This window comes from Aythya marila (genome assembly GCF_965140915.1).
Source record: "Aythya marila genome assembly, chromosome: 11".
Classification (NCBI taxonomy): Eukaryota; Metazoa; Chordata; class Aves; order Anseriformes; family Anatidae; genus Aythya; species Aythya marila.
In genome coordinates this window covers 21,087,534-21,110,717 of record NC_139052.1, presented here as the reverse complement: position 1 = coordinate 21,110,717, position 23,184 = coordinate 21,087,534, and the positions used below count along the sequence as shown (strand labels likewise).

Below are 23,184 nucleotides of genomic sequence, written 5' to 3'. Positions count from 1 at the left end.
AACGACGCCTCTTTGAGGCTTTATTTGGGCTGCCATCTCCCCTTCTACTGATAACGACACTACAAGGTTGGGGTTTTTCCCTTTTTACATCTTTTTCTTTTTTTTTTCTATTTAATAACTCCTTGGCAGGGCATGAAGACTGCAGGCAAGTATAGCCCCTTCCTCATGAAATATGTGACTGTTACTAACTGAGCATATTATTTGTATTGTTTTCCCTGCTTGTTCTCTCTGCACGTCAGGATCACACAGATCTCACTACCTAGCTCTATCTATTTAAGCCAGAAGGCTAAAATGTTTAAGGAATAGCCAAACTGAGTGCTTAGTCTCTGATATGCACATTTGGAAAGATTACTTGTGGGTCAGGTTTATGAGGACAGGGTGTTCCAGGTTTGGTTGTGGGGAGCTCTCTGACATTTTTTACACGGAGCAGTTCATGCTCAGAAGTCTGCATTTGTAAGCGTAATTTAGCTATAAGACATGATAAAATGTATTTGATATAGGATGAAGCCCAGGTCAGAGTGTTTGCCAGTTTGGGTCTGCATACATAATGTGCAGCGCACTCGATGTGCCATTATTTTCATGTCTGACTCATCCAAATCAGGCATTTTGTGTCTTCTGTAAGCAACAGAGAAGAACGAGGTTAATTTTGAAGGCACCCTGCTGTTTAAAAACCAATTGCACTTGAATGGCTCTGGGCAACTTCCAGCAAGGCCACCGAGTGCCCAGTGAGTGCCGTGCTACTGCATTCACGGTGGTTTCGCCAAAGGGAAGCAGAATCTGGCCACTTCTGCCTCCTCCTTGCTAAATATCTCCAGAGAGGGGCAGTGACCCACAGCACTGACATTCCTGCGCTGGGATGGATATGTGGCTCTGCTGCCCTCCCAACCCCACACTGCATCGAGCGCAGTCTGTACAGGAAGCATATGTGGAATTGCAAAATATTTATTTCCTTATCTCTTCAAAAAAAAAAAAAGCCAGCATGAGGGTTTGAAGACTGTCTGGTGCTGTCAGGCCACGCGTGGCTTTCCCAGACGTTTACGTCTAGTGCTGCTCCACTTCTGTCTGCCTGGCTAGCATTTTCCTTTTTTTTTTTTTTTATTTTTTGAAGTGATAACGTGAAAATATGACAACAGAGATACGGCCGAATAATCACAGGAAGCATTTTGACAGAAAAACACACAATTCGGCTGCATGTACAAACAGAGCGCGGCTGCTCGAGTACGAGGGGTTTGCCCACACGCACAGCTTTACGCTCGCAGAAGCGAGGGCAGGAGGCAGCGGGGCAGCTGCTGCGGGCAGCTCCGGCCCCAGCCCCCGAGGGTGGGCGCCTGCCCCGCGGCTCGGTCCCCGCGGGCCCCGGGGCTGTACCGGGGGTCGGCCGCCCCCTGAGGGCCCCACTCGGGGCCGGGGAGGCCGCAGCGGGGGCGGCGCTGCCGAGTACCGCAGAGGCAACCATTGGTGTCAACGCCCGGCTAGCTCAGTCGGTAGAGCATGGGACTCTTAATCCCAGGGTCGTGGGTTCGAGCCCCACGTTGGGCGGGTAATTCTTTTTTGCCTTTCTCTGCTTTTTTTTATTTTTTTTTCGTGTAGCTCCGCATCAGCAGCGCCGCTCCCCAGCCCCCCCGCAGCCTCACGGACAGAGCCGCGCAGTCTGGGGGCGCGGAGAAAAAAGGGGGGCATAATGGAGTGGGGGGGGGGGGTGTCCGGCTCCTGACGAGGCGAACTACAACCCCCAGCGTGCTTTGCGGCGCGGCGGCGCGGCGCATGCGCGGTGCGGCGGGGGCTGGGGCCGGCCGCGCGTGATGCGGCGGCGGCGGCGGTGAGGCCGCCGGGGGAGGGGGCGGGCGGCGCGGGAGGCGCTCCTCAATGGCGCCCAAGCAGGACCCCAAGCCCAAGTTCCAGGAGGGTGAGCGAGGGGCTGGGGGGTCCCTCGGGGCCTGGGGAGGGAAAGGAAGGGACAAAGGGAGCGGGCGGGGGGGGCTCCGGTACCCGCGGCTGGGCCCCCGGGGCCTGCTCGCCCTCGGGGGGGGCGCTGGGTCCGGGCCGCGTCTGTCAGCACCGGGCCCCGGGAGCGTGAGGGGAGGGCCCGGCCCCGGCCCCGGCCCCTGAGGCGGGGAGATTGTTCTGGAAGGGCTGGGGGTCCCCCGGGCCTCCTCTCTTCCTCTTCTCGGCCTATCCTGCCCGTCAGGCCTGAGGCTGCCCTTCTCCCCTCCCTGTCACGCACAGCGCGCTTAATTTTCATGCAGGTTAATTTTTAACGTGTTAATTTTTAACATACATTAAAAGTGTTGAAATCTTCTGGCCACGTCAGGAGTTTTATCTTCTCCAGCTCAAAAGGTGCCCATCACTCGCCCTGCTTAATGGGGAGCTCCCAGGGGGGACCCTCGCGCAGGAGGGCGATGGGCGCCGTGCTGGGGCCCTGCAGCATTTGGGGTGGGATCACAGGATCCACGCTAACATCAACACACCCGGTGCTTTAGGACAATAACGGATAGGATTTTGCTTCCTGCAGGGCTTACTTTGCATTCATCTTGATTTTTAGGTAGTGGCTGTGGTTGGTACTGATGCAGGTAAATGAAAACTTATTTCCCCGTCCCTCGCCGTGGCTGTGTCTCTAAAAATGCAGCTGGCAGAAGAAGGGCTGGAGGCTGGCTGCTCAGCCCCCCTCAGTGCAGTGCTTGGGTGTGCATCGGGGCAGCTGGGGGCAGAACGTGGTCAGTTGTGTGTTGGCACCTCATGCCACGTGCTGACACCAGTGTGTTAACCTGCAGGAACACACGGGATTTTAACGTGCGATCCACGATGTAACAACTGAGTTCAGGTGAAATGGAATGGGCTGCAGAAGGTAAAGGTTGGGTAGAATTCCAGACGGAAATGGTTCATAGCTGTAGGGATACATGTGGCTTAAATTTATAACAGGTGTTCAAATTTGGACTTTCTTCCCTAAATATAGGTGTTTGTAATCTCAGCATTAGCACCAAAATGGAGAAACGTCCCATGAATAAAGCTGCCTGCAGGCCTAAGGCTCAAGTGCTTTATTGTGGGCATTCACAGCATGACAAGTGAAATTATTTTAATTGTAGATTTCCCAAGAGAAATGATAGGTGTGCTTAGAAGCTGTCTGTACGGGCACTCTTGGAACGGAGATCGGCGCCTGGTCCTGTGGGAGTTAGTGGCTGCTGGTATCTCGGGTGTTAATCTTGTCACTGACTTTTTTTAAAAACGAATGGGAAATGTCTTGGGAGTCTTCCTCAGATGTCAAGTTCAACTTCGGAGAGGCTTAAAGCAGATTTGTCTTCCTGGTGGTGCTGGTGGGATTTTGTTGGTTTTGGTCTGTTCTCAAGATGCTGGTTACCAGCCTGTATGTCAGGGCCGTGACACAAGCCTTCCCTTTGATGTGAAAGTGGAACTTCTTGCTTCTATAAATGCTCTGCACGTCGAACAGTTGAAGGAGTGGGCAGCTGAATTCCACCTTCCCCAAGCTCTTCTCACGTGAAGGTGTCGCCAGCGGGGCCGGGAGAGCTGCCCGCTCTTGCCTGGGTGCAAGCCGTTGGTGCAGCAGGGATGTTCTGTGTAGCGTGGCATTCCTGAGTGTTACAGAGCATCTTCAGCTAGCTTCTGCCAGCTATTTTAGCTGAAGAACTGTTCTCTTCCAAACCCCGTCTCTGGGATAATGAATAGGTGTGGGTGTCTCTGCAGCGCAGGAGAGAAGCAGTCTGTAGGTGTGCAGGAGAAGCCTTGTGCCTGTCTGCAGTAAGCTGAGGAGGAGGAAGAGCCCGTTGGCGTTCCTCTGTGCTCGTGGTAACCCTTCTGCAACACCGAGGTTCGTGTCCTTGCTCGTAGTAAATGTGGACATCTTGCCTAGAAAGATCTTGCATAAGGATTGCAGGAGAGGTGTGGCTTCCAGCAGTGCTCGTGGACTGTGTGAAGGATGCGGGGACTGCAGTCTGTGGTTGTTAGCTGTGATTATAAAGAAGTTCTGACTTATGGCAAAGTACTGAATGTACAAAAATGGGGGTACATTCCCCAAAATGGGGGTACCCTCAGCAGGCTGGGGGTGGCCAGAAGTGCAGGCAGGAGCACAGGGCTTGGGGCCAGTTGATTGCTGAAGTTAACCAGCCCTTCTGCAGAGCTGTGGGCAGGCTCAGATATGACTTGTGTGCAGCTGTCCTGGCATGAGTGTTCTTTGGGGAAGTCCTCAGGAGTCTGTCTTTTCCTTCATGGCCCAAGTAATCAGCTTTGATCCTCCTGTACGACAGTAAATCGATGTTCCAGACAGCAACCTGCTTCTCAGATCAGATTCTGCCTTCGAGTTCCTTGCTTGGTTGACCTGGGATTCGTTCTGTGCTGCACTTGATAACGTGTATTTTGCAGAAATGATATATGAGGATTATTTTAAGATGTTTATCTGCAACTTTCTTTCAGGTGAGCGAGTGCTTTGTTTTCATGGACCTCTCCTTTATGAAGCAAAGGTACGTGTGGCTGCTCGCTGCTGCAGGCGCTTCTCACTGCTGCTCAGGAAAGTAAAGAATTGTATTAATTTACTCGCTATGCCTTACATCGATGGGTTTAAGGCCAGGAGCTAAAATTAAGGATATTAGGTAGATATCCTAGTATCCTTCCTCCTAGTTGCAGGTCTGGGTGACACTGAATTTGTTCCATGCATGATGGTGTTGAGTTCAGCAGTAAAATAAGATGTTCTGCTCTGTGTTGACACCTAAGTATTAATGCTTCTTTAAACTGGAGGAAGTACAGGGAGGAGATATGGCAGTGATCTTGAGCAAATGCTGTATGGCAGAAGACTGGATTCTCAGAAGTACTTAAAGGTGACTCAATCAGCATGGCAAGAGAAAAGGGATTAGAAGTTAGAGCCAAAGAGGGTGTGCTTTCGTGTTCCAACAGTGAAGCAACTTGAGAATGTTGTGAAGTGGTACAGCAGCATCTGTATCCCAGCATCTCCAGGGCAGGGCTCATCCTTTCTGGATGAAGTGCCTTATCTGAGACTAAGCTGACGGATTTATTTTGGTGTAGCCAGGAATTTGGGAACATGGGCGGGCACCAAGATAAGACTAGACAGGGTTATGTAGTCTGTCGTCTGGGTTGTGTTTCTGCAGGAAGAGGCAAGTCTCTGGCCATGTTCTCCTTTTACACAGATGTGGTAGCTTCAGCTCCTAGCTGTCAGGGTGCAGGGGAAGGTTCAGTTATGAGCCGTGTGCGTGCTTGTCCCGGCTCATCTCGTTGTCTTCCTCTGGCTGAGCTGCGCTGATGTCCTGCAGGCTGTGCTGAACTTTCAGACAGAAGAGTTTCAGGGAGGGATGCTTCTGAGAGGTGTTGTCTTTAGAGGCCAGTCTTTAACAGGAGTACCTGTTTTTATTTACATCGTTTGTACATTCTTAATCTAGAAAAAGCCTTTACTGCAACCCTTTCTACTGAATATAATGTGCTCTCTGTGACTGCAGAGATCCATATTATCTATTTTGTACTTTTGAAGACTCCTCTACTTCAGCCAGCTTACCTGTCTGTGAGGTAGGGGCCTGCATGTGAGCAAGCTCTTTAGTGAATGGCTTTTGGCTAATCTTGGGGTAGTTAAGTGACTGCTTGTTTACTCTTTGGGTCACCCTCAGGGGTTTCCAATCCTTCTTGTCAATGAAAGTGGCCCTTTGGATAGCTGAGCAGAGTTCTTTGTTTGCCTAGCCCTTCCAAATCTAAATAGGCAGTAACTTGTGTTAGAGAACTTCCTTTCTGCTGTGAATTTGCTGCCAGGTATTTCAATTGCTTGCATGAAATCTCTGCATGCTTAGAGTCTGGAAGCTTACAAAGCAAAACTCGTTCAGAGATCTTCTTGTTCTCAGTGGTACTGACCAAACTTTTTTCTCTGTTCCAGTGTGTAAAGGTTGCCATAAAGGACAAGCAAGTGAAATACTTCATCCATTACAGTGGCTGGAATAAAAAGTAAGTATTTCCATAAAGCAGACCTTCATTGTCTCTTTTCATCGGTTTGAATACTGTCTTGATGGACAAGCTCTTCCCTCTGTGTCTTTAGAAGGTTCTATAAATTTGACCCATTTTTGTATAGCTGAGTCAATGATTTATAGCAACACAAAGAAAACATTGCCTAACTAGCTGTTTCCTGCAGGCCTTGGTTATCTAGACAAACTAGCTTAGGGTGTCAGCAGACTAATGAATGGGAAGGCTTTGTAGTACTCTGTTCAAGTTTGACAGCAGTTATTGTAATTCCTCCCTGGCAGAAATATTCAGTGTAAAAACTTTCTTATTGCGTGCCGGTATGAGAGGTAATCCCTGGTGCAGTGGATCAAAGTGCTCTACTCGCTGTGTTTTTCACTCTTAAATTGCTTCTGGCAGCAAAGATTTGGAAAAACATGCCTTTGTGAAGGCTGCTTTCAGAATGGGAAGAGCTGTCTGTTTTAGTGTTTCACAGGAGCAGTTTTAACCTGTGTTTTGGTTCTGGCCTTTCATGCAAAGTTGCTGTTAGAGATACTTTTCCCTTCTGCACAAATAATAGAATTCTCGGTAAGATGCTTCTAAAGAATAAAGATGTCTTCATGATACAATGCGCAGCTCACTGAGGATTAATTTTGTCATGAGATTGTTGCATTTGTGTAGTTTTTGTTTAATTTGAGTTCTGTCACTCGGTTTTGAATTTAAGAAAAGGAAGGTTTTAGTGAGCAGAAGCTCTAGCTATTCAGACTCCAGAAGGCCTTCTGATTTTTGATTTTTTTTTATATATATATATATATATTTTTTTTTTGCCTTCAAGCTTCCAGCTACATTAAAAGTGGCTTTGCTGCAATATCTATACAACTGGGACAATGTGATTTTTTTAACTTTGGTTTCTGTAATTACGGTCCTTTGTTACTTGTTAATAGCTCGGCTTATTTTTTTTCTGCACATATCAACAAGATAGGAAGTTTTTTCATCATACAGCATAACGTGGACTGCAGTTATATAGCACTTCTGTGGAGGTCTCACAGCTGTACAGACAGGAATAAGACAAGGAGCTTACCTATCTGACCAAAGCACTATCCTAAAAATGGAACCTTAGGATACGTACAGCTGCGTGTCTGTTTCTCTAGCATTTGGATGCAAAGCTTGGCTTGTCTGAATCCTGGAAACTTTATATTCCTGCAGTGGCATTGGTTTTTGTCACTTTTGTGTTCCAAGGGTGGTAGCTATTGCCATGTAGTGAAAATGACACAGAACTCATGTAAAGAGCTTTAACTTGCATGTTTCAGAATAACTTGGCCACTTTTAATGTGCTTTTATTTGAAATAATTTGTCAGATTGCTCGGATTATCCACTCTTTGTCAAAGTGGAATTCTTGCTCATAATGGCAATTTCCCCAACACCTGTTCTCTTACATCGTTCACTTCAGATTCTTCAAATATTCATGCCATCTTGGTTTCCTTCACAGACAGAAATCAGAGCTCTTCTTCTTACAGTAAGATCTTATTGCTGAATTTGTTAACCTATAAAATGTTGGAATAGATAAAGGAAACTCGCTTCATAATATAGTTATGGCTACAGATGCCCCGTGATTTAGTAAGTGTAGATTTTTTTTTCTCCTGAGATTCTTCTATATTAAGACAGTCCCCTCCCTCCCAAATTGCCTATCCTTCAAATCTGGGAAACTTTCAGAAATGACTGAGGGTTACAGTTCCCTAGAGAAACTGTTACAGCTTCAGGCAGTGGGGAATGCGTTTAGTAACTTACACTCAGTTGTGCCAGTCCGTGACTTGTAACAAAAGCAAAGTTCAGTCTCAAATTCTGCAAAGCTTTTGATTGATCCTATTTTATGTAGAATGCAGTTCTGTGGTGTTTTTGAACAATTGTTTGATTTTTATTTTTTTTCCAGCTGGGATGAATGGGTTCCAGAAAGCAGAGTGCTCAAATACGTGGATACCAATTTGCAGAAACAAAAGGAACTTCAAAAGGCCAATCAGTAAGTATTTTTGTTAATCACTGTTAGCAGAATAATTTTTATCTATAGGGCTTCAATCCAACAGCTATATGTCAAAGGAGGGCAGTAAGTTCAAAACAACCAAAAAAAGAAAACTACAACAAATGCCTTCAAGAAGGATGTCTCTGTTCTTTGTGGTGCTTTGGCCTACAGAGGTATTCTGATCTCAGTGCTCCAGAAATTTAAGAGTGAGCTGCTGCTTAGTTTTAAAACTTACTTTGGGTTTCAATGAAGAGTAGGTTGATGAAATGGAGAGGCAACCTGATGAACTGCAAGTACCTTCTGTAACACAGAAGTTAGGTGACCAAAAACGATCCTTATGCAGTATCCCTAAAATACATTGTTAACTGCTGAGGATATCCATCCTAGGGGATATTTAAAAGCTGTCTGGACATGTTCCTAGGCAACCTTTTCTAGGTGGCCCTGACTGAGAGAGAGGTTGGACCAGATGAACTCCAGAGGTCCCTTCCAACCCAAACCATTCTGTTATCTTCTCAGGCAGCTTCAAGATGCATGCAAATACTTTGATTTTTATGAGTGCTAGTCTTTTGATTCTTTTTTTGTGTAACAAAAGTGCTTTTGTCTAGAATGTCCTATTTTTCAGAAGCAGTTAGTGTGTTGCTTCTAGGTGATTGAGTAAAGAGGATGGTGTAAATGGAGGTTTATACTCTGAAGTTTGTTATATGAAGAAGCCTAAATCGTAGAATCATTTACGCCAGAAAAGACTTCTAAGATCACCTAGCCCAACCTTTAAAGTCCTTTTCTTGCTATTGAGTTGAATTTGTTCCTCCTTATCCCAAATAAGACTTGAAATCACTTACTAGAAGTTTAGTGAATACTCTGTATAACCTATTATCTTTTGAGGGGAAAACAAGGTTCTTTTCCTGTTAGTCTTATTGCAAAATGTATTCTTTTTAAAGGGAACAATATGCAGAGGGGAAGATGAGAGGTGCTGCTCCGGGCAAGAAGACATCTGGTCTGCAGCAGAAAAATGTTGAAGTGTAAGAAGCTTTTTATTTAAAAAACAAAAAACTCAAACTTTTGCTTGTAAGTTCTACTATTGATCTCTAAATAGTTTTCTTCTTATAGTTTAGCCTAAAGAACCATTCTTTTACTCCTGACACAACCCATGCAGGCATTTTACTGTGGAGGTATCTGAAAGGCTTTTGTTGAATTACTTTATTAAAACTGTCTTCCAAGACTGAATGATGTTTAATCTTGGATCCAGGTACTGAGTAGGCTAAACATTAACACTTCATAGTTCTCTGGAATACTATTCCTCTCAAGTTAGTTGCCTGACACTCAACTGTGACGTCCTCATAAGACTTGTGTGTCTTAGTGAAATTGGTTTCTGTACAGAACTTTGCAGCTCTTCCGGGCTGCGCAAGCACTTATGTGGGGGGAAAAAAATCCTTAAAATACCTTGCCTTCTTACTGTACAGTTGTTAAAACCGTTTCTAGGAAGCCTTTGGTGTTTTGCTGTCTTTTCCAAATCTAAACACATGCTATTAAAATGGTTTTGCATCTTAAGAGACCAGAAGCAAGCTCAGATGTTTATTAGAAAAAAAAATCAGAACGTAATTGTCAGATTTCTTCCATTTCATCCTTTTTGTTTTTCAGAATAGGCTTGTGTGGCCTTATGCTTAGATTCTCATAGCTCTTTTGCTTTGCTCATGTGTCATGAAACTCTTCTGTTTGGGGTAGTACTTCAGTTTTTTAATCACAAATATACTCATTTCTAATGTGATATCCTAGATCTTTTGAACTGCTGACTCCTTTTATTATTCTAGTCTTCACGAGGAAGGAAGGGATGTCATTTCAGCAGCTAAGAGCATTTGGCAGCAGCCTCGCATTTCATGCCTCACTTATGGGTAACTTTGCGTTACAAAATAAGTATCGTTGGCTTGAGAAGTGCAGTGGCAGTGGATAAAGGCTTTTTTCGCTCTAGATCCTGAATGCAGATTTCACTTTGCAGCTGGCCAAAGCCTATCCAAGGCTGTAAATTGTCTTTTGGTCTTCGAAATGGGGAGTTAGATGGATTTGGTCATAATGCTGCGTGTATATTCCTTTGGTCTGTTGTTACAGATTCTGAAGTGCCTTAAGCACACTGGTTTTGTGTGCTTTCTCAGCTTGGGATGGGCTTCTGACAGGGACGTAGTCAGTCTGTCTTTATTTGGAGGAGGTGGGGGAAAAAAGCCTGCTCAGACAGTTCCTAATGCAAGTCATTAAAAACTAATTAAAATATCTAAATTGTGGTAATTACTAATGGGACTGCTCGAGGGGTTGTTGCACTTGAGTCTGCTTGTGTTTTATTCAGTAGGAGTAGAATTAATTTAATGTATAATTTTGACATAGGTGGTGATGACTCAATTGTAAATATTTTCATGACTACAAATTGCATTACAGAGAACTTCCTAAGAGTAAATTCAGGAGTAGGTTCCCCGTACTGTCAGCTTCAGGCGTTTTGGGAGTTCAGGCTGATTGCAGTGGGGTGGTGACTTGCTCTCTGGGGCTGAGAAAATGCTAAATGTTAAACCTCCACTTGAAAAGCAGTAGAACTCAAAGTCAGCTTAATCCTCTCCCCCACATGTAATCACCTTGCATCCAAGGTGACGCAGCAAAAAGGACTTCATCTTAAGCTTCTGTTTAAACTCAAAGCTCAAAAGCATGTTACTGGGTCTGTCTTTACTCTTGGTTAAAACCAGTTGGGCAAAGGGAGTGGTTTTGCTTTTTGCTGTCATCACAATACTAAGCATCAGCGATTGTTTCTGGTGTAGCAAAACATACAGGAAACTAATTCTCATGGTGATTGGAAAGCTTAATTCCTTGAAGGTGGAAGATCAGAGTAGTAAAAGGGGGAGGAGGAAAGCCTGTCATTAAAACAGCAGTCTTGCGATGTGAAAGGTTCTATCACAGGGTCCCATATGCTTGTTGCACTGATCTTGCTCCTAGTCTCTAGCCATTACCAGCATCCTTCTCAATTAGACCTCTGGTTCTTCCAACAAAGTCTCCCTATCTTCTTCCCTACCTGGAGGCTGAGGGGAGGAAATGCAGTGACTGAACTTAGCAGTGATGCAGGGTTGCGATACTGCACGTTATTGCCTCAACTGCTGCTGCTCACATCCTGCTTACACCTGAAGTCAAGGTGGCTTGTGACAAATCTGGGAATACAGCTCACACTTCGGGATTGTTCTGTTGTTATAAATCTGAGGTCGCTGCAGGTACATAACGTACCGTTGGTGGGGAGGGGGAGAAACTGGTCAACTATTCTAAAAGGGTAACGCTGTCAACCTATTTAGGCCTCAAAATTTACCTTTTGTAGCATTCTTGGAGGATTGAACAGAGGGAGCTGTTCAAACTTACCTGTAAAAACTTATTCCTCAGATAGCCAAACGAGAATGCAAAGGAAATAAGTCTAAGAAAAAACTATCCTCCAGGAATGTTCAATAAGATTGTAAAACACCGCTAAAAAGGTAAATTTTTGAATCTTAAATAGATTCTCTTAAAGGCTGAGCACTAGGTCTGACATTCTTTCCTTAACTCAACCCCCATTGTGCCTAGATTTTTCAGACGAGATGGAGCGCATACTGTTTGCTGTTTGGAGACCCCTACAATATCGACGCGGTGAGTTAAGGATGGATTGTCAAACCAGGATTTTCATCCTGAAATCCAAACCTCCTTGCTTTCATAGATTTCCTTTAGCGACTCTTAAAGTCGTCAGTTGTAATGATGTAAGCTCTGGTAGCAATTCAGTTAACAATTCAAAGTGCTGCAGAATATTGTGTTTTTTTTAAAGCTGGCGTGGACTAACAGAACTTAGTTTCTCTGAAATGTGTAAGTTTTCAGCTGGGAGAAGGGGATGTTCTGGGCAGCTAAATGCATTTGGTGCCCGCTGTTCAGAAAGTGGAAGACAACTGACTTCAGGGTTTTGAAACTGGATTGTTCTAGAAGATTACAGTTGGCCTGCATGTTTACTGTAGCCTGGAGTTCTCTTTCCATGGAAATCAGTAATAAACTGCACTGTGCTCTGCGAGTCTGAGAGCTCGGCTGCTGCTGTAGATGGTGCTACAAATGTGAGGATTGATCTTGCTCTGTAATCTGTATTTTTGTCATGGCTTGAGTCTGTTCAGAGTAACTGTTCTGTAAACTGCAGCAACTAGTTCAAAAGGTTTTTTAAAGCTATTTCTAAGTGGTATTTAAATAGAAATATGCATGAAATGCAAATTGTACACAGTTCTTTTGAAATTAATCATCATATGGTAACTAGAAAAACTGATAGAAAACACTTGTGTGTTTACAGTGGGTTACCGAAAGTGAAATCCAACCCTACAGGTACTGGCTTTCCTAGACTGTCTTATCCATGGTACTGCTGAATTCCAGTTTCTAAGAGTTGATGCTACCTTTGATGGGCCTAATGTGATTATTATGTTAAAACCAGTAAGCTGAGTCAGCCTGTGCTCGGAGAGGAAGAAGGGCAACCTAGAGGGTTAGAGTGAAGGTATGGCACTGAGGAACAGGTTTGAGAAGACGTATTTTTTTTGATGTATTTGCAAGCAGTGTTACTAGAGATGTTCTCAAAGCAGTATCTCAACTTAAATGTGAATTATTGTTACTTTTTCTAACAGAAGGCCTGTTCTTAATCTGAACACGTTGCTCCAAAGCATGTGCTCCTGCTGCGTGTCCTCTGGGGCATCCCCTACCATCTTTGGCGTAGCTCGTAGCTCTCACACGAGCTACTCAGTCCTCTAAATGTCAGGCAGCATACGAATACTGCCTCTGTGCCAGCTGCCTAAGGCTGTAACAACCCTAGGAGTGCCATTGTGGCTCCAGCTGGAGACTTTCCTGACCCGCTGTGCTGTCTGGTGGTCACTGACAGCACGTACCTGGGGACAGTCCTCAAGTGAGTCAAGTCTGCGGTGCTTTTCTGCCAAAAATACCCTCTGCTCCTAGCAGCCTGTCAGCAAGGGACTTCTGAGTAGGAGGCTATATCCATGTGATGGGTTTAATAGGCGTTTGTAGGACTGTTTTACCTAATTTCTGCACCATTTGGGCCTCTGGCCTCCACAGCATCCTGTGGCAGCGTGTTCCTCATTTTAATTCAGTACTGTGCTGAGGAGGGGAAGGAGGATGACGACTCCTGTCTTTTTTAATGCTTTCTGATTGGGTTTTTGGTCTTACTTCCATCTTGAGGAAGGATTAATTGGTCCATCTTCACCCTTTAATGGTATCTCTACAATAAACACTCTTCCCACCCACTGGTTACTCCTGGTATTGAGCAGTTCTGCACTACCGACTGTTCCTGCTCTTGTTACCTCTTCTACTTTGGTGTGCCGTGTAAGATCAGGTCGCCTGACCATGCAGGAGATGTGTTTGGTTCTGACTTCAGTATTTATCCTTTGCTAATAGCGTTGGAGGCTGTAACTGAATTCTGATGGGAATGCTGCTCCTTGCAGCTGATTTAGTAACCAAGCTGCGAGAGCAGTAGAGGGCTGACGACGACTTCAGCATCTTTGCTTTTCATACTTGAGTATTTTCATGTAAGCTTTTGTTACTAGACACCTTGTGTTAGGAGAGACTTCAAGATTTTGGACAGCTTAGTTGCATCTGTGCTGTCGTATTATCAGTAACCTGGCACCTTGCTGATCTCCCTCTTCTGGCATTTACAAGAGTCTTAACCTCAAATCCCAGAGCCCCAGGTGGTAACTCGCCTTCGTTCTGCTGCTTGCATCCTAACCAGCTGTTGTAGGGAGGTTCCAAAAGATTTCTAAGTCTTGTTAAAAGGCTCGAGTTTAGGGAAAGTAAGAGTTCTGTGGGCAGTAGCAGGTATTTGACCTAGATGGTCGTGGACTCGTAACTGTTGTAGAGTAAGCAAACCTTCCCATGTCTTGTTTTTCCTCGTGACGATGTTTGTGTTGAATTCTTTACTAAGCTAATCTTGTTTTCTCCTGATGATTCTCTAGGCATGACCCTGAAAGACACTTAATGCTGCTCTGTGTTCCGAGGCTTGCTGTTACACGTAGGTGTAAAATGGCACAGAAGGATGTGTTTCAGCCTTTCCTGGATGTTTCATCTCTTTGTGTCACTTGGGACTTGAATTCCTTTGCAGGAAGTTACCTGCCAGACCCAGGACAGGAACATGTGTGATGTTCTTCAGCTGTATGTCTCTAATGAGCCTGCCTACAGATGTGCTGCTTATCGCAGGCTCCAGCTTCTCTCAATAAGGCTGTCTACAAGCTCTGATACGAATGCTGCATCTTTCTCCTGGCTATTGAGTGCACTGTATGTTTACACTACTCTACGCAGCAGAAGCAATTCATCTTGCACAGCTGTCGTAACCTACCGAAGAGCCACTCTGCTGTACAGGCATCAAAAATCTGCCGAGTGGCAATGCTTTATCTCTACCCTGAGATCTTTGTTCCCTAAATCAGGTTTGTCTTAGACTTTGCGAACAGATGGCTGCTTTGGCTTGAAGCAGAGATGTAATAACTTAAAATGTAAGGAATCGAGAAGTAAGGAATGAGGCTGGAGAGCACAAGCAACTGCCCTGAATGGGTTTATGCTAGACGCTGTGCATCAGCAACACAGGTGTGGTTTTCTCTCTTAATTGCAGTAGTTCTTGAAGTACTTTGGATTGTCTGTCCGCTCCAGTTTTCTAACACTCTGCTTCTAGACTGATGGCTCTGATTTTATTTTTATCTTGTGACATTAATTCTCAAAAGAACTCCCTGTTTCTTCTTGTTTACTCTAGGTTTGGAAGGAAAGGCATTCTCTTCAATACACAAGTCCATTATCGGTGACTTCACTTGGCAGTTGTTACCTCTTCCTGGAGAGGGGATGTTTACTCTGCCCACTGTTCTTTTTAAGCCTAATGATTGCTTGTGACTTGAAGCTTGAAAAAAGTGTTGCTTTTCCTGTCTTCAGACCTTTCTGAGACTGACTACTTCCTGACTGAGATAATCCCGGTTCAGAGACTGAATACAAATGTCTTTTGACGTTGTGATGAATTAACAAAGAAATAATCTTGTACTGGTAAAGAGTTTTATCCTCACAATCTGGAATCTAGGCCACTGATTTCTGTTTTCTTGAGAGAGGGGTTTAACTGGATTCCTATCAACAGTGAGCAAATGGAAACATGGCTAATAGGCTCTTAATTCAAATTTTCTAGAAAAGGTTAGTAAATGTACAAAGTTTAATTTTAGTTTTAATAATGTAGCAGTTTATTTTTTTGTCATTAACGTATCTTGACATATTTGAATATTTGCACATAGTGTTTTTAAAATTCTTGGAAGTTAGCTTCTCAGCATAACTGTTGGAATAAAAGTAAGGGCTAAGGAGAGAGAATTTAGGCAAGTCCAAGTGTTGAAGTGTTAAGAGAGCAGCATCTGGAAGATGATAAATGTTAGGAACAACACTTCAGTATTGTTCCAAATGTTTCCAGTAAATATAATCACGATCTCCCTTAAACTTCGGACTGCCTATGATTGCATCATCATGCAACTTCATGCATATAACTAATTCTGATAGTGATATTCAAGCTTTCTTATGCTGCTGTAATGGTAAAATTGTTTTTTTCAATACTTTTTCTGGAAAGTCAGCTAGCTGCAACTCATAATTTCCATCACCTCTGTTTCCTTGTCTTGTATTTTGTCTTTAAGTGATGCCTGAAATGCTGAAGTAGAACATCTATAAGTATTTGGAAAATACGAAGTATCTGTAGATATTACTTGATAAATGTTGGTCAGGTCTGTTCTAAAATACTTGTTCTTGGCCTGTCTTCTGGACTTTTGTAGGTTTAAGTTTAATGAATCCCCAAAATGTGAATACTACCATTTGTCCTGGAAAAATCTTAAAGCACCATAACTGTACTGATAAATCATACTTAACTTTTTTTCCTTTCTTTTGCTGCTACTTAAATACTCAATAGGCTAAGTATTTGATCATGGTTCTGAACTTACTGGACAATTTTTCTGGCTTTCAATTCTTTAAATACTTGTCTTTATATTTGCAATAATTTGTGTTCTTCTTGCAGGAAAACAAAAAAGAACAAACAGAAAAGTAAGTATATCTTTATTTTTTTTTGTGGAAGTGGTTATCCCTAGTGAAAAATTCTTATCTGGAATAAGATCTTAAATCAGCCCCCCCCAAGTTTGCTTACAGTATCACCTTATGGTGTTCCTCCTGGATTTTAGATGTCCATTCCCCTCCAGCAGGAGGAACGTATAACTTGCTGATTTGTACAGAAACTATTTGCCAAGATTTTGACTTCCTGCAAATTAAAAGCAAAGTGGTATCCACGTGAATCTGAAATACTTTGGTAAGTCAGAGTTGTTTTTTATTGACATGGGACACAATTCACAAAGCTGAGCTGCTGGCTCCAAAAACATTCTTCCGAAGAACGTTACAGGTACTGATGCCCTGGTTTGTTCTTAATGCAGAAATCTCCATCTTCAGATAAGCATGAATTTAGCAGATCAGAGTCACAAATGTGTGATGTTCAGAATACAAGTAATATTAAAACAAAAAGCAAGTAAAAGATGACTTGAAGTCTGAATCTTACTTTTAAATGCTTTATTTTTTTCTTTTTAATGGCATTTCTTACTGACTTACCAGACTTCTTAAGCAGCATAACTTCTCTTTTCTGTACAGCTCCTGGAATTGGAGAGGGGAGCAGTACCAGTGAGACTCCTCAGCCTCCTAGGAAGAAGAGGGCTCGAGTTGATCCAACAGTGGAAAGTGTACGTGTTGGTGATTCCCTTGTAGGCTTTTTGACAGAAAATCGAGATGCTTTGCTCAGACAGCAGTGTTTGTTCTGTGGTACGGCAGCGTGAAATGCTATAATTTTGCAAAACCCTAGGTTTGCCAAGAGGCCTTGGAAAATCTGAGTTATTTCCCTGTTCCCTCTGGAGTCTACTTTGGCAATTCCGTAGTCCAGTGATGTGTTTGAGTTGTGGAAACAACCGATACGGTGACTCTTATCTTGGATAGTTATCTGAAAGTAATTAGTGTGGCTTCACTTTTTTTTTTTTCCAGGAAGAAACATTTATGAACAGAGTTGAAGTAAAGGTGAAAATCCCAGAAGAGCTGAAACCATGGCTGGTAGATGACTGGGACTTGATCACCAGGCAAAAGCAGGTAATCTCTAAAAATAAATAAATAATAAATTAAAAAAAAAAAAAATCTGTGCATAGGCAAGGACGATAAACTGGAATTTCATATCCTCTTCAAGTGCAGGGTAGCTAAATCTCCTGTAGAGTTTGACAGAAGCCTGACGGTGTATTTGACAGTTCTCATCCCAGTTGGATTTTAAACAAAGGTCACCTGTGAGGTTATGAGCATGGTGCAGCAGAGCTGAATGTACATTTCTGGAATAGATTCAGTTTAATAGGGCATAAGCTTGAAAGTAGAGTAATTTTAAATGAAGTGTGGTGTTCCTCAAAACATGCCAGTAGGTCAAACATGCTTAGAACAGTTTGCTTAGCTGGTAGACAACTAATCTGTAGGAACATTGTGTGTGGTAGACGTTCTATCTCAGTTCCTTCCTGTCTTGTTTACACATCACTTATTGCCCAATTCTTAAAGTATCTCAAGTTCTACAGCTCCGACAGAAACAGTCTTTTAAAGCAGTGATTCTCTACTTTTCTGCGAGGTAGAATCTATATAAAGCTTCCTGATACAGTAATTTTACCTAGACAAGACAGTCTTCCAGTTTAAAAAGTATAATACGCTTTCATAAACTTGTTAGTAAGTCATGACTAGTGTGGAGCTGCTTACTTAAATTGGCAAGAAGCATAGAAAATAGCATTGCAAGTTGTTTGTTTTTGATTTGATAGGCTGCAATTGCATGCTTTGAATTTTATTGCAGCTCTGAGGTACTGTCTGTTTTCACAGTGAGCAAAAATCCCAGATGGACAAAAATCTTGTCCTACATAGATAAGGCTGACTTGTGCTGAATAGAAATGTTATGCTTGCACCAGCAGGAAAAGTGCTTAAGTATTAGTATGTGTTACACTGACTCCAGTTCTGCAGACTGGATTTTTTTACCTGATTATCTTCAGACTATAGTGCTTTTGTGAAAGGAATTTGGTAAAGAAATTGGTAAGTGAACTGGGGCCCGTGCCTCAAAGAAACAAAGCAAATCTGTGAATTTACTGCTTAGCCTTGCAGGGTGTAACTGAACTAGTATCTGAGTACAGGTGATCTGTGTATGGTGTTACAGATGGAAGATCACTGGTCAATCACAGCTACAAATATTCGTCTTCAGTCCTGCAGGCTGTGATGTAGCTGTGATAATCGTTAGATGGTGCAGGCAGTGAAACTTCCCAGCATGTGCCTAGTGGCATTGTTTGCTTCACACGGTGGTACCCGTTGCTGAACTGTAGAAGCAAGAAGCAAAGCAGACAAAGAATAATCAAAGCTGTCACCGTTGCTTTTGCAACAGCCGTGTGACCTGCGCTAGGCAGGTCTGCACTGGCATTTGTGTGCTTTGCTGCATACCTTTGGCTCTTGGATTGACTTTGGCAGTTCAGGTTGCTTTTGAGCAGCAGAAACATTAAATGGAAACATGACTGTGGTTGCTGTTAAGTATTTCAGTATGCACAACTAAAACAGTTGATGTTCCTTCAGTAAGAATTGACACCTTAACCTGTTAATTCTGGAAATATCCTTATGTCTGTCTAAGGCTAGCACGTAGATAGAAATGTCTACACAACTTAGGCAACTTGCATTTGCTCAATTCTGTTTCTTTCCCAGCTCTTCTATCTTCCTGCCAAGAAGAATGTTGACTCTATTTTAGAGGATTATGCAAACTACAAGAAATCACGAGGAAATACTGATAACAAGTAAGTAGCAGTCGTTTCAAACCGTAACTACATCTTTTGCTGTTGTTGCTGCACTTGTAGTTCATGGGAAAATTAGTAAAGCTGTTAAACGAATAAACCCAGCCCTGTGCTCAGGTTAATGTTCAAGACCAAGGTGATCAAGGAGTTAAGGAATCTGAGGAGGTAATTCAAAGACCTGGTTCTGCTTTCTGGATGTTATTTCTCCTTCATGCCCTGCCCTTCCCCAGGCTTTTTTTTCCTGAAGGAAGCTGATAGAAGCCAAGTCAATCATTCTCCATCCCCTTCGTTCTAGCTCAGTTTTTCTACACTGGGTGAAGAAATTAGGTGTTGCTTGCTGTGTGTAAGCTGAACAAACTATCAAAAAGGCTACATAGCAGATGAGCAAAAAGTGTTACCGTATTGGCATGCTTTCTCGTTGAGGTAAGGGGTGGAGGACAGGCAGGTAGATGATGACTTCTCTTAAAAGAATCGGATGGCCAAAGCTGATCATCCTGAGGTGGTACTTTGAAGATTCTTGCTTGTAGTTGCATCAGCGGTCCAGCTGTGACAACAAACAGGGTGTGTTTATTCTTAAATGAAGCTTTTTGCTTTCACAGACAAAAGCCTGAAGTCTGAAACTGTTCTTCAATTCAAGAGGAAGTATATTATTGGCTTGTCAGGGTGTTTTGATGTATTTATCTAGTTGTAATGGCCACTTTAAACTTTTGCTGGGTGGAGTGACAGATGATTGCTTATACAGAAAATAAATTCCTATACAGTTGTTCTTCAACTCGTTGTGAAGTTGAAGGCCTGTAAGAGCATGGCACTGAGAGTTACAAAGAGTCAATTGCCTGAAATATTGGATGGCTGTCCCCTTCCATTAAGCAGTAGTTCAGTCTGATTACTTTAATCAGACAGTTTTAAACTGTTGAGAGTTAGGATTAACTTTGGTTGAAAACAAAGAGCTGGTAAACGTCTTTAGAAGTTTGCTGTTTTGAAGGGACTGTGCAAGCTAATTTGAGTAGATGACTAAAACCGAGCTTTTTCAAAACATTTTTTAAAGGAGGTCTTGAAACGCACCATTCCTCGCAGCTGTACATTTTTAGGTCTCCAGACATTTTTCCTGGAAAAATCTGAAGGCTTGTAAAAGACTTCCAGAACTTTCACAGACTCGCCAAGCCAACTCCAGTCTTAATGTTCATCCAGTCATTAGAACAAGATCTGCAATGTTTTCTCTGTTTACCAGGGAGTATGCAGTCAATGAAGTTGTGGCTGGAATTAAAGAATACTTCAATGTCATGCTGGGAACACAACTACTGTACAAGTTTGAGAGGCCCCAATATGCTGAAATCTTAGCAGATCACCCAGATGCTCCTATGTCTCAAGTCTATGGTGCCCCACATCTACTGAGGCTATTTGGTAAGTATCTCACCAGAGGCTGGAGAGAGGTTAGAGAATTAAATCCTTACAATTCTCATGTCTTGAGTATCGATGGGAGTGAATTGCAGAAATTTGACAGGCAACTTTGAAACCTGGGACTTCATTCTTTATTTTTATTCCATAGACTAATGGTCAGTTATTCAATGATTTAGAATGCAAAATAATTATTATAGGTTAGGTTCTACATAAAAATAGATTCCTGGGCTTTTCATATATGCTAGTATAGGTTTAGTCTTACTGAAATACTTAATCATCTCTAACAAGAAGTGCTACTTGTTTTGAACAGTACGAATCGGAGCTATGCTTGCTTACACACCGCTTGATGAGAAGAGTCTGGCTTTGCTGTTAAACTATTTGCATGACTTCTTAAAGTAAGTACTTTTTAAACCCTTTTAACAAGACAAAACTTGGGTCACGTTACAAAAGTCTGCTTATTTTCAGTGAATGGGGGGGTTTTGAGGTTCAGCAGCTGACTGAACCTCAAATGTAAGCGGTTCCATCCTGTTAATCTTAACCTCCCCGTGCTCACTTGGAGCCAGAGCTGCTTGACACCAGCTTGTTTGGATTTGATTTTTGGCACGAGGTGTCAGATCCTTAATTGCTTTGGACAGCTGACTTTCTAGTGGATGAATTTATAAAGTAGATTTATAATGTGGATGGATTTATAAAGTGGATTTATACTTTTTAAATCATTCATTATGATCTCAGTTAAACACCTTTTGATTCATTTGTGATGCTAAACAGATTTCAGGAGAAAATCATTTCATCTTTTTAATATCTTTCATAGGTACTTAGCAAAGAACTCCTCTGCATTGTTTAGTGCCAGTGACTATGAAGTAGCCCCTCCCGAATATCATCGGAAAGCAGTATAATGGTGTGCTGCTCTGCAACACAGTGATCATTGGATCCTTGTAATACTCTCCACTTCGTCTTGTTCTTCACCCTTCTATTGCACATGTCTCTATTGCACAGACTATGTAAACATAAAGTGAATAAAGTTGTGTGTTTAATATGGAACTGGCATTTTTAAGTTCTGAAAACTTTCTTGTACTGAAATGGATGCTTGGAGTTTAGTGGAAACTTTGGTGTTTCTGGCTTGCTACTGTTTGCATCAGTGGAATGTGAAAAGAATGCAGTTATATTTCATTGTATGAACTCTTCTGTGCTCATGGGTCTGACATTAAGATGTGCCTAACGAATCTGCTTTATGGCATAGCAATGACAAATCCAGACTCAGACCCGTGAGGGTTGTGATCACCTAGTTGTGGTGCTATTAGTCTGACTCTCAAACCCATTTTCTTTCTTGGTGTTGGAAGTAAAATGTTTGGTCCATAAATGTATGTTTTTGTTTAGGTAGTTGAAGGACTGTGACTTTTTATATTCTAACAGTAGGAAAATGCATTATATAGTAGTGTCTTGGAAATGTTGGTCTCTTACAGAGCTGTTTTACAGATCTTCAAATAAACTTTTTTTAATTTCAAGTATTGTTTCTGATATTTCTCTTTGGACTGGTCATTTACGATAATATCATGTCACATATGATCAAAGTGCATTGCTCTGAATATAAAGATCTGCAGTATTGAGTTGGAGATATTTTGTTTCTTCTTAACTCCAGGGACTATTAGTTAAAGCTAATGCATCCAATTTCAGTGAGGTGGATTCTTTTTCTCTGGGGTTATTTTGGAGTTTGTAAGTACTGATAATGCAGTTTTACTACTTCTGTCACAAAGTTCTTAGCCTCGGCAAGAAGCGTAGTTATCTGTAACTGGTTGTGTATGCTCAGTGTACGCTTTTCATGGAAAATATAAAGTCAGTATTGAGCTTACCTAACTATGCCTTTTCTATTCCTTTCCCTTTGCTTCTTTGTAAATGAGGCCAATTATTTTCAGCTAGTATTTCTGAAATACTGTCTTCATAAAACTGGTTTTGTAGGAGTTCTTAACTTTATGACACTGGAAAGGCCAGAAATCAATACAGAGATAATTATTTTAAATGCCCTTGTTATACTTGCCATTTTGCGTACCACCAAGTATCAAGTTCATCACTCCACGTAGCCTGTTACAGATGCAGAACATGATGCATCTTCAGTGAAAAACGGCTTCTGGCCTTGTCCTATTTCTGAGCTAGCTACATTTTAAGTCTTTTCCTGAATACGAATGCTTTATTGTGACTTCACTGATCTGTTCTGTAGCTGTATCTTGAGATGAACGTTTTACTAAAGCACATTGTGTCACCTGTCCTCACCTCCAGGGTTCAAACACCTTCTGTGTAAGGCTGATCAAGAGCAGAACAGATGTGGAAGTGCAGAGCCTGGGCCCTGAGCTTGCACTCCGCCTGGCTTCTGTCACTTTTGTGTTCTAGTTCAATTTTACATGTGTAGTAATATCTTAAGGGGTAAAGTGGAAGGCAAGGGAGTTATACTGTGAATTGTACTGCTGAGTCAACTTGCTGTTTGTAATGGCTTTCTGGAAGCTGTTGAACTTCCTCACAGGTCCTGACTCTTGTCTCAATTCCATTGCAGATAGAGCTGTGGCAAGAGCTGAAATAGGAGGTAAAGAAATGGTTGTAAGAGAAATGTGAAACTTTTTCTCAGCTGATGCTAGCAGGAAAAGAGGGTCTAGTACTGCAAGGTGCCTTGTGTGTATTATCTTCATGAGCAGATTTCTCTTGTACTTGGCTTTGATCTCAGTATCAGGCATGTGAAGTTCATCTCTTGTCTGCACATGGCAAGTTCCTGCCAAATTGACTTACTTTTTTGGTCACTAATAGAATTAACTCCGGGCTGTGTGATTGTGTTGTGTAAGACCGTGCCCTGCCTGGATGTTTCTTTTCCTCCCCTTCCTGTGCATTTCCCAAGGCAGCCTGTATGTGCTCGGGCGTGGTGGAGTGATGCCCGTGCATTCCAGCCTCCTCAGCTGAACTGAGCCATCTCCTCTTGGATGTTTTGTC

The 23,184-nt window shown here is 42.7% G+C and overlaps 1 protein-coding gene across 4 annotated transcripts; it reads left to right on the top strand.

Moving 5' to 3' along the window:
- Positions 1-1,789: 1,789 nt before the first annotated feature.
- MORF4L1 (mortality factor 4 like 1) lies at positions 1,790-21,716 on the top strand. Of its 4 annotated transcripts, XM_082768837.1 has the most exons (14): positions 1,790-1,906; positions 4,426-4,472; positions 5,885-5,952; positions 7,394-7,459; positions 7,874-7,960; positions 8,899-8,979; positions 11,540-11,602; positions 16,008-16,033; positions 16,625-16,713; positions 17,009-17,110; positions 18,728-18,816; positions 20,042-20,214; positions 20,522-20,606; positions 21,023-21,716. In XM_082768837.1, exons 1-14 carry the CDS (start codon positions 1,867-1,869, stop codon positions 21,105-21,107), a joined length of 1,101 nt encoding a protein of 366 aa, XP_082624963.1. In that variant the 5' UTR covers positions 1,790-1,866; the 3' UTR covers positions 21,108-21,716. The 4 variants fall into 4 exon arrangements, with proteins under 4 accessions (XP_082624963.1, XP_082624965.1, XP_082624964.1 ...); XM_082768839.1 differs by lacking the exon at positions 7,394-7,459; XM_082768838.1 differs by lacking the exon at positions 11,540-11,602.
- The last annotated feature ends 1,468 nt before the right edge of the window (positions 21,717-23,184 follow it).

Coding starts and splice junctions, on each gene's coding strand:
- MORF4L1 (XM_082768837.1), top strand. CDS start 1,867: ATGGCGCCCAAGCAGGACCCCAAGCCCAAGTTCCAGGAGG. Junction 1,907..4,425: donor CAAGCCCAAGTTCCAGGAGG/GTGAGCGAGGGG, acceptor ACTTTCTTTCAG/GTGAGCGAGTGCTTTGTTTT. Junction 16,034..16,624: donor AAAAAAGAACAAACAGAAAA/GTAAGTATATCT, acceptor TTTTCTGTACAG/CTCCTGGAATTGGAGAGGGG.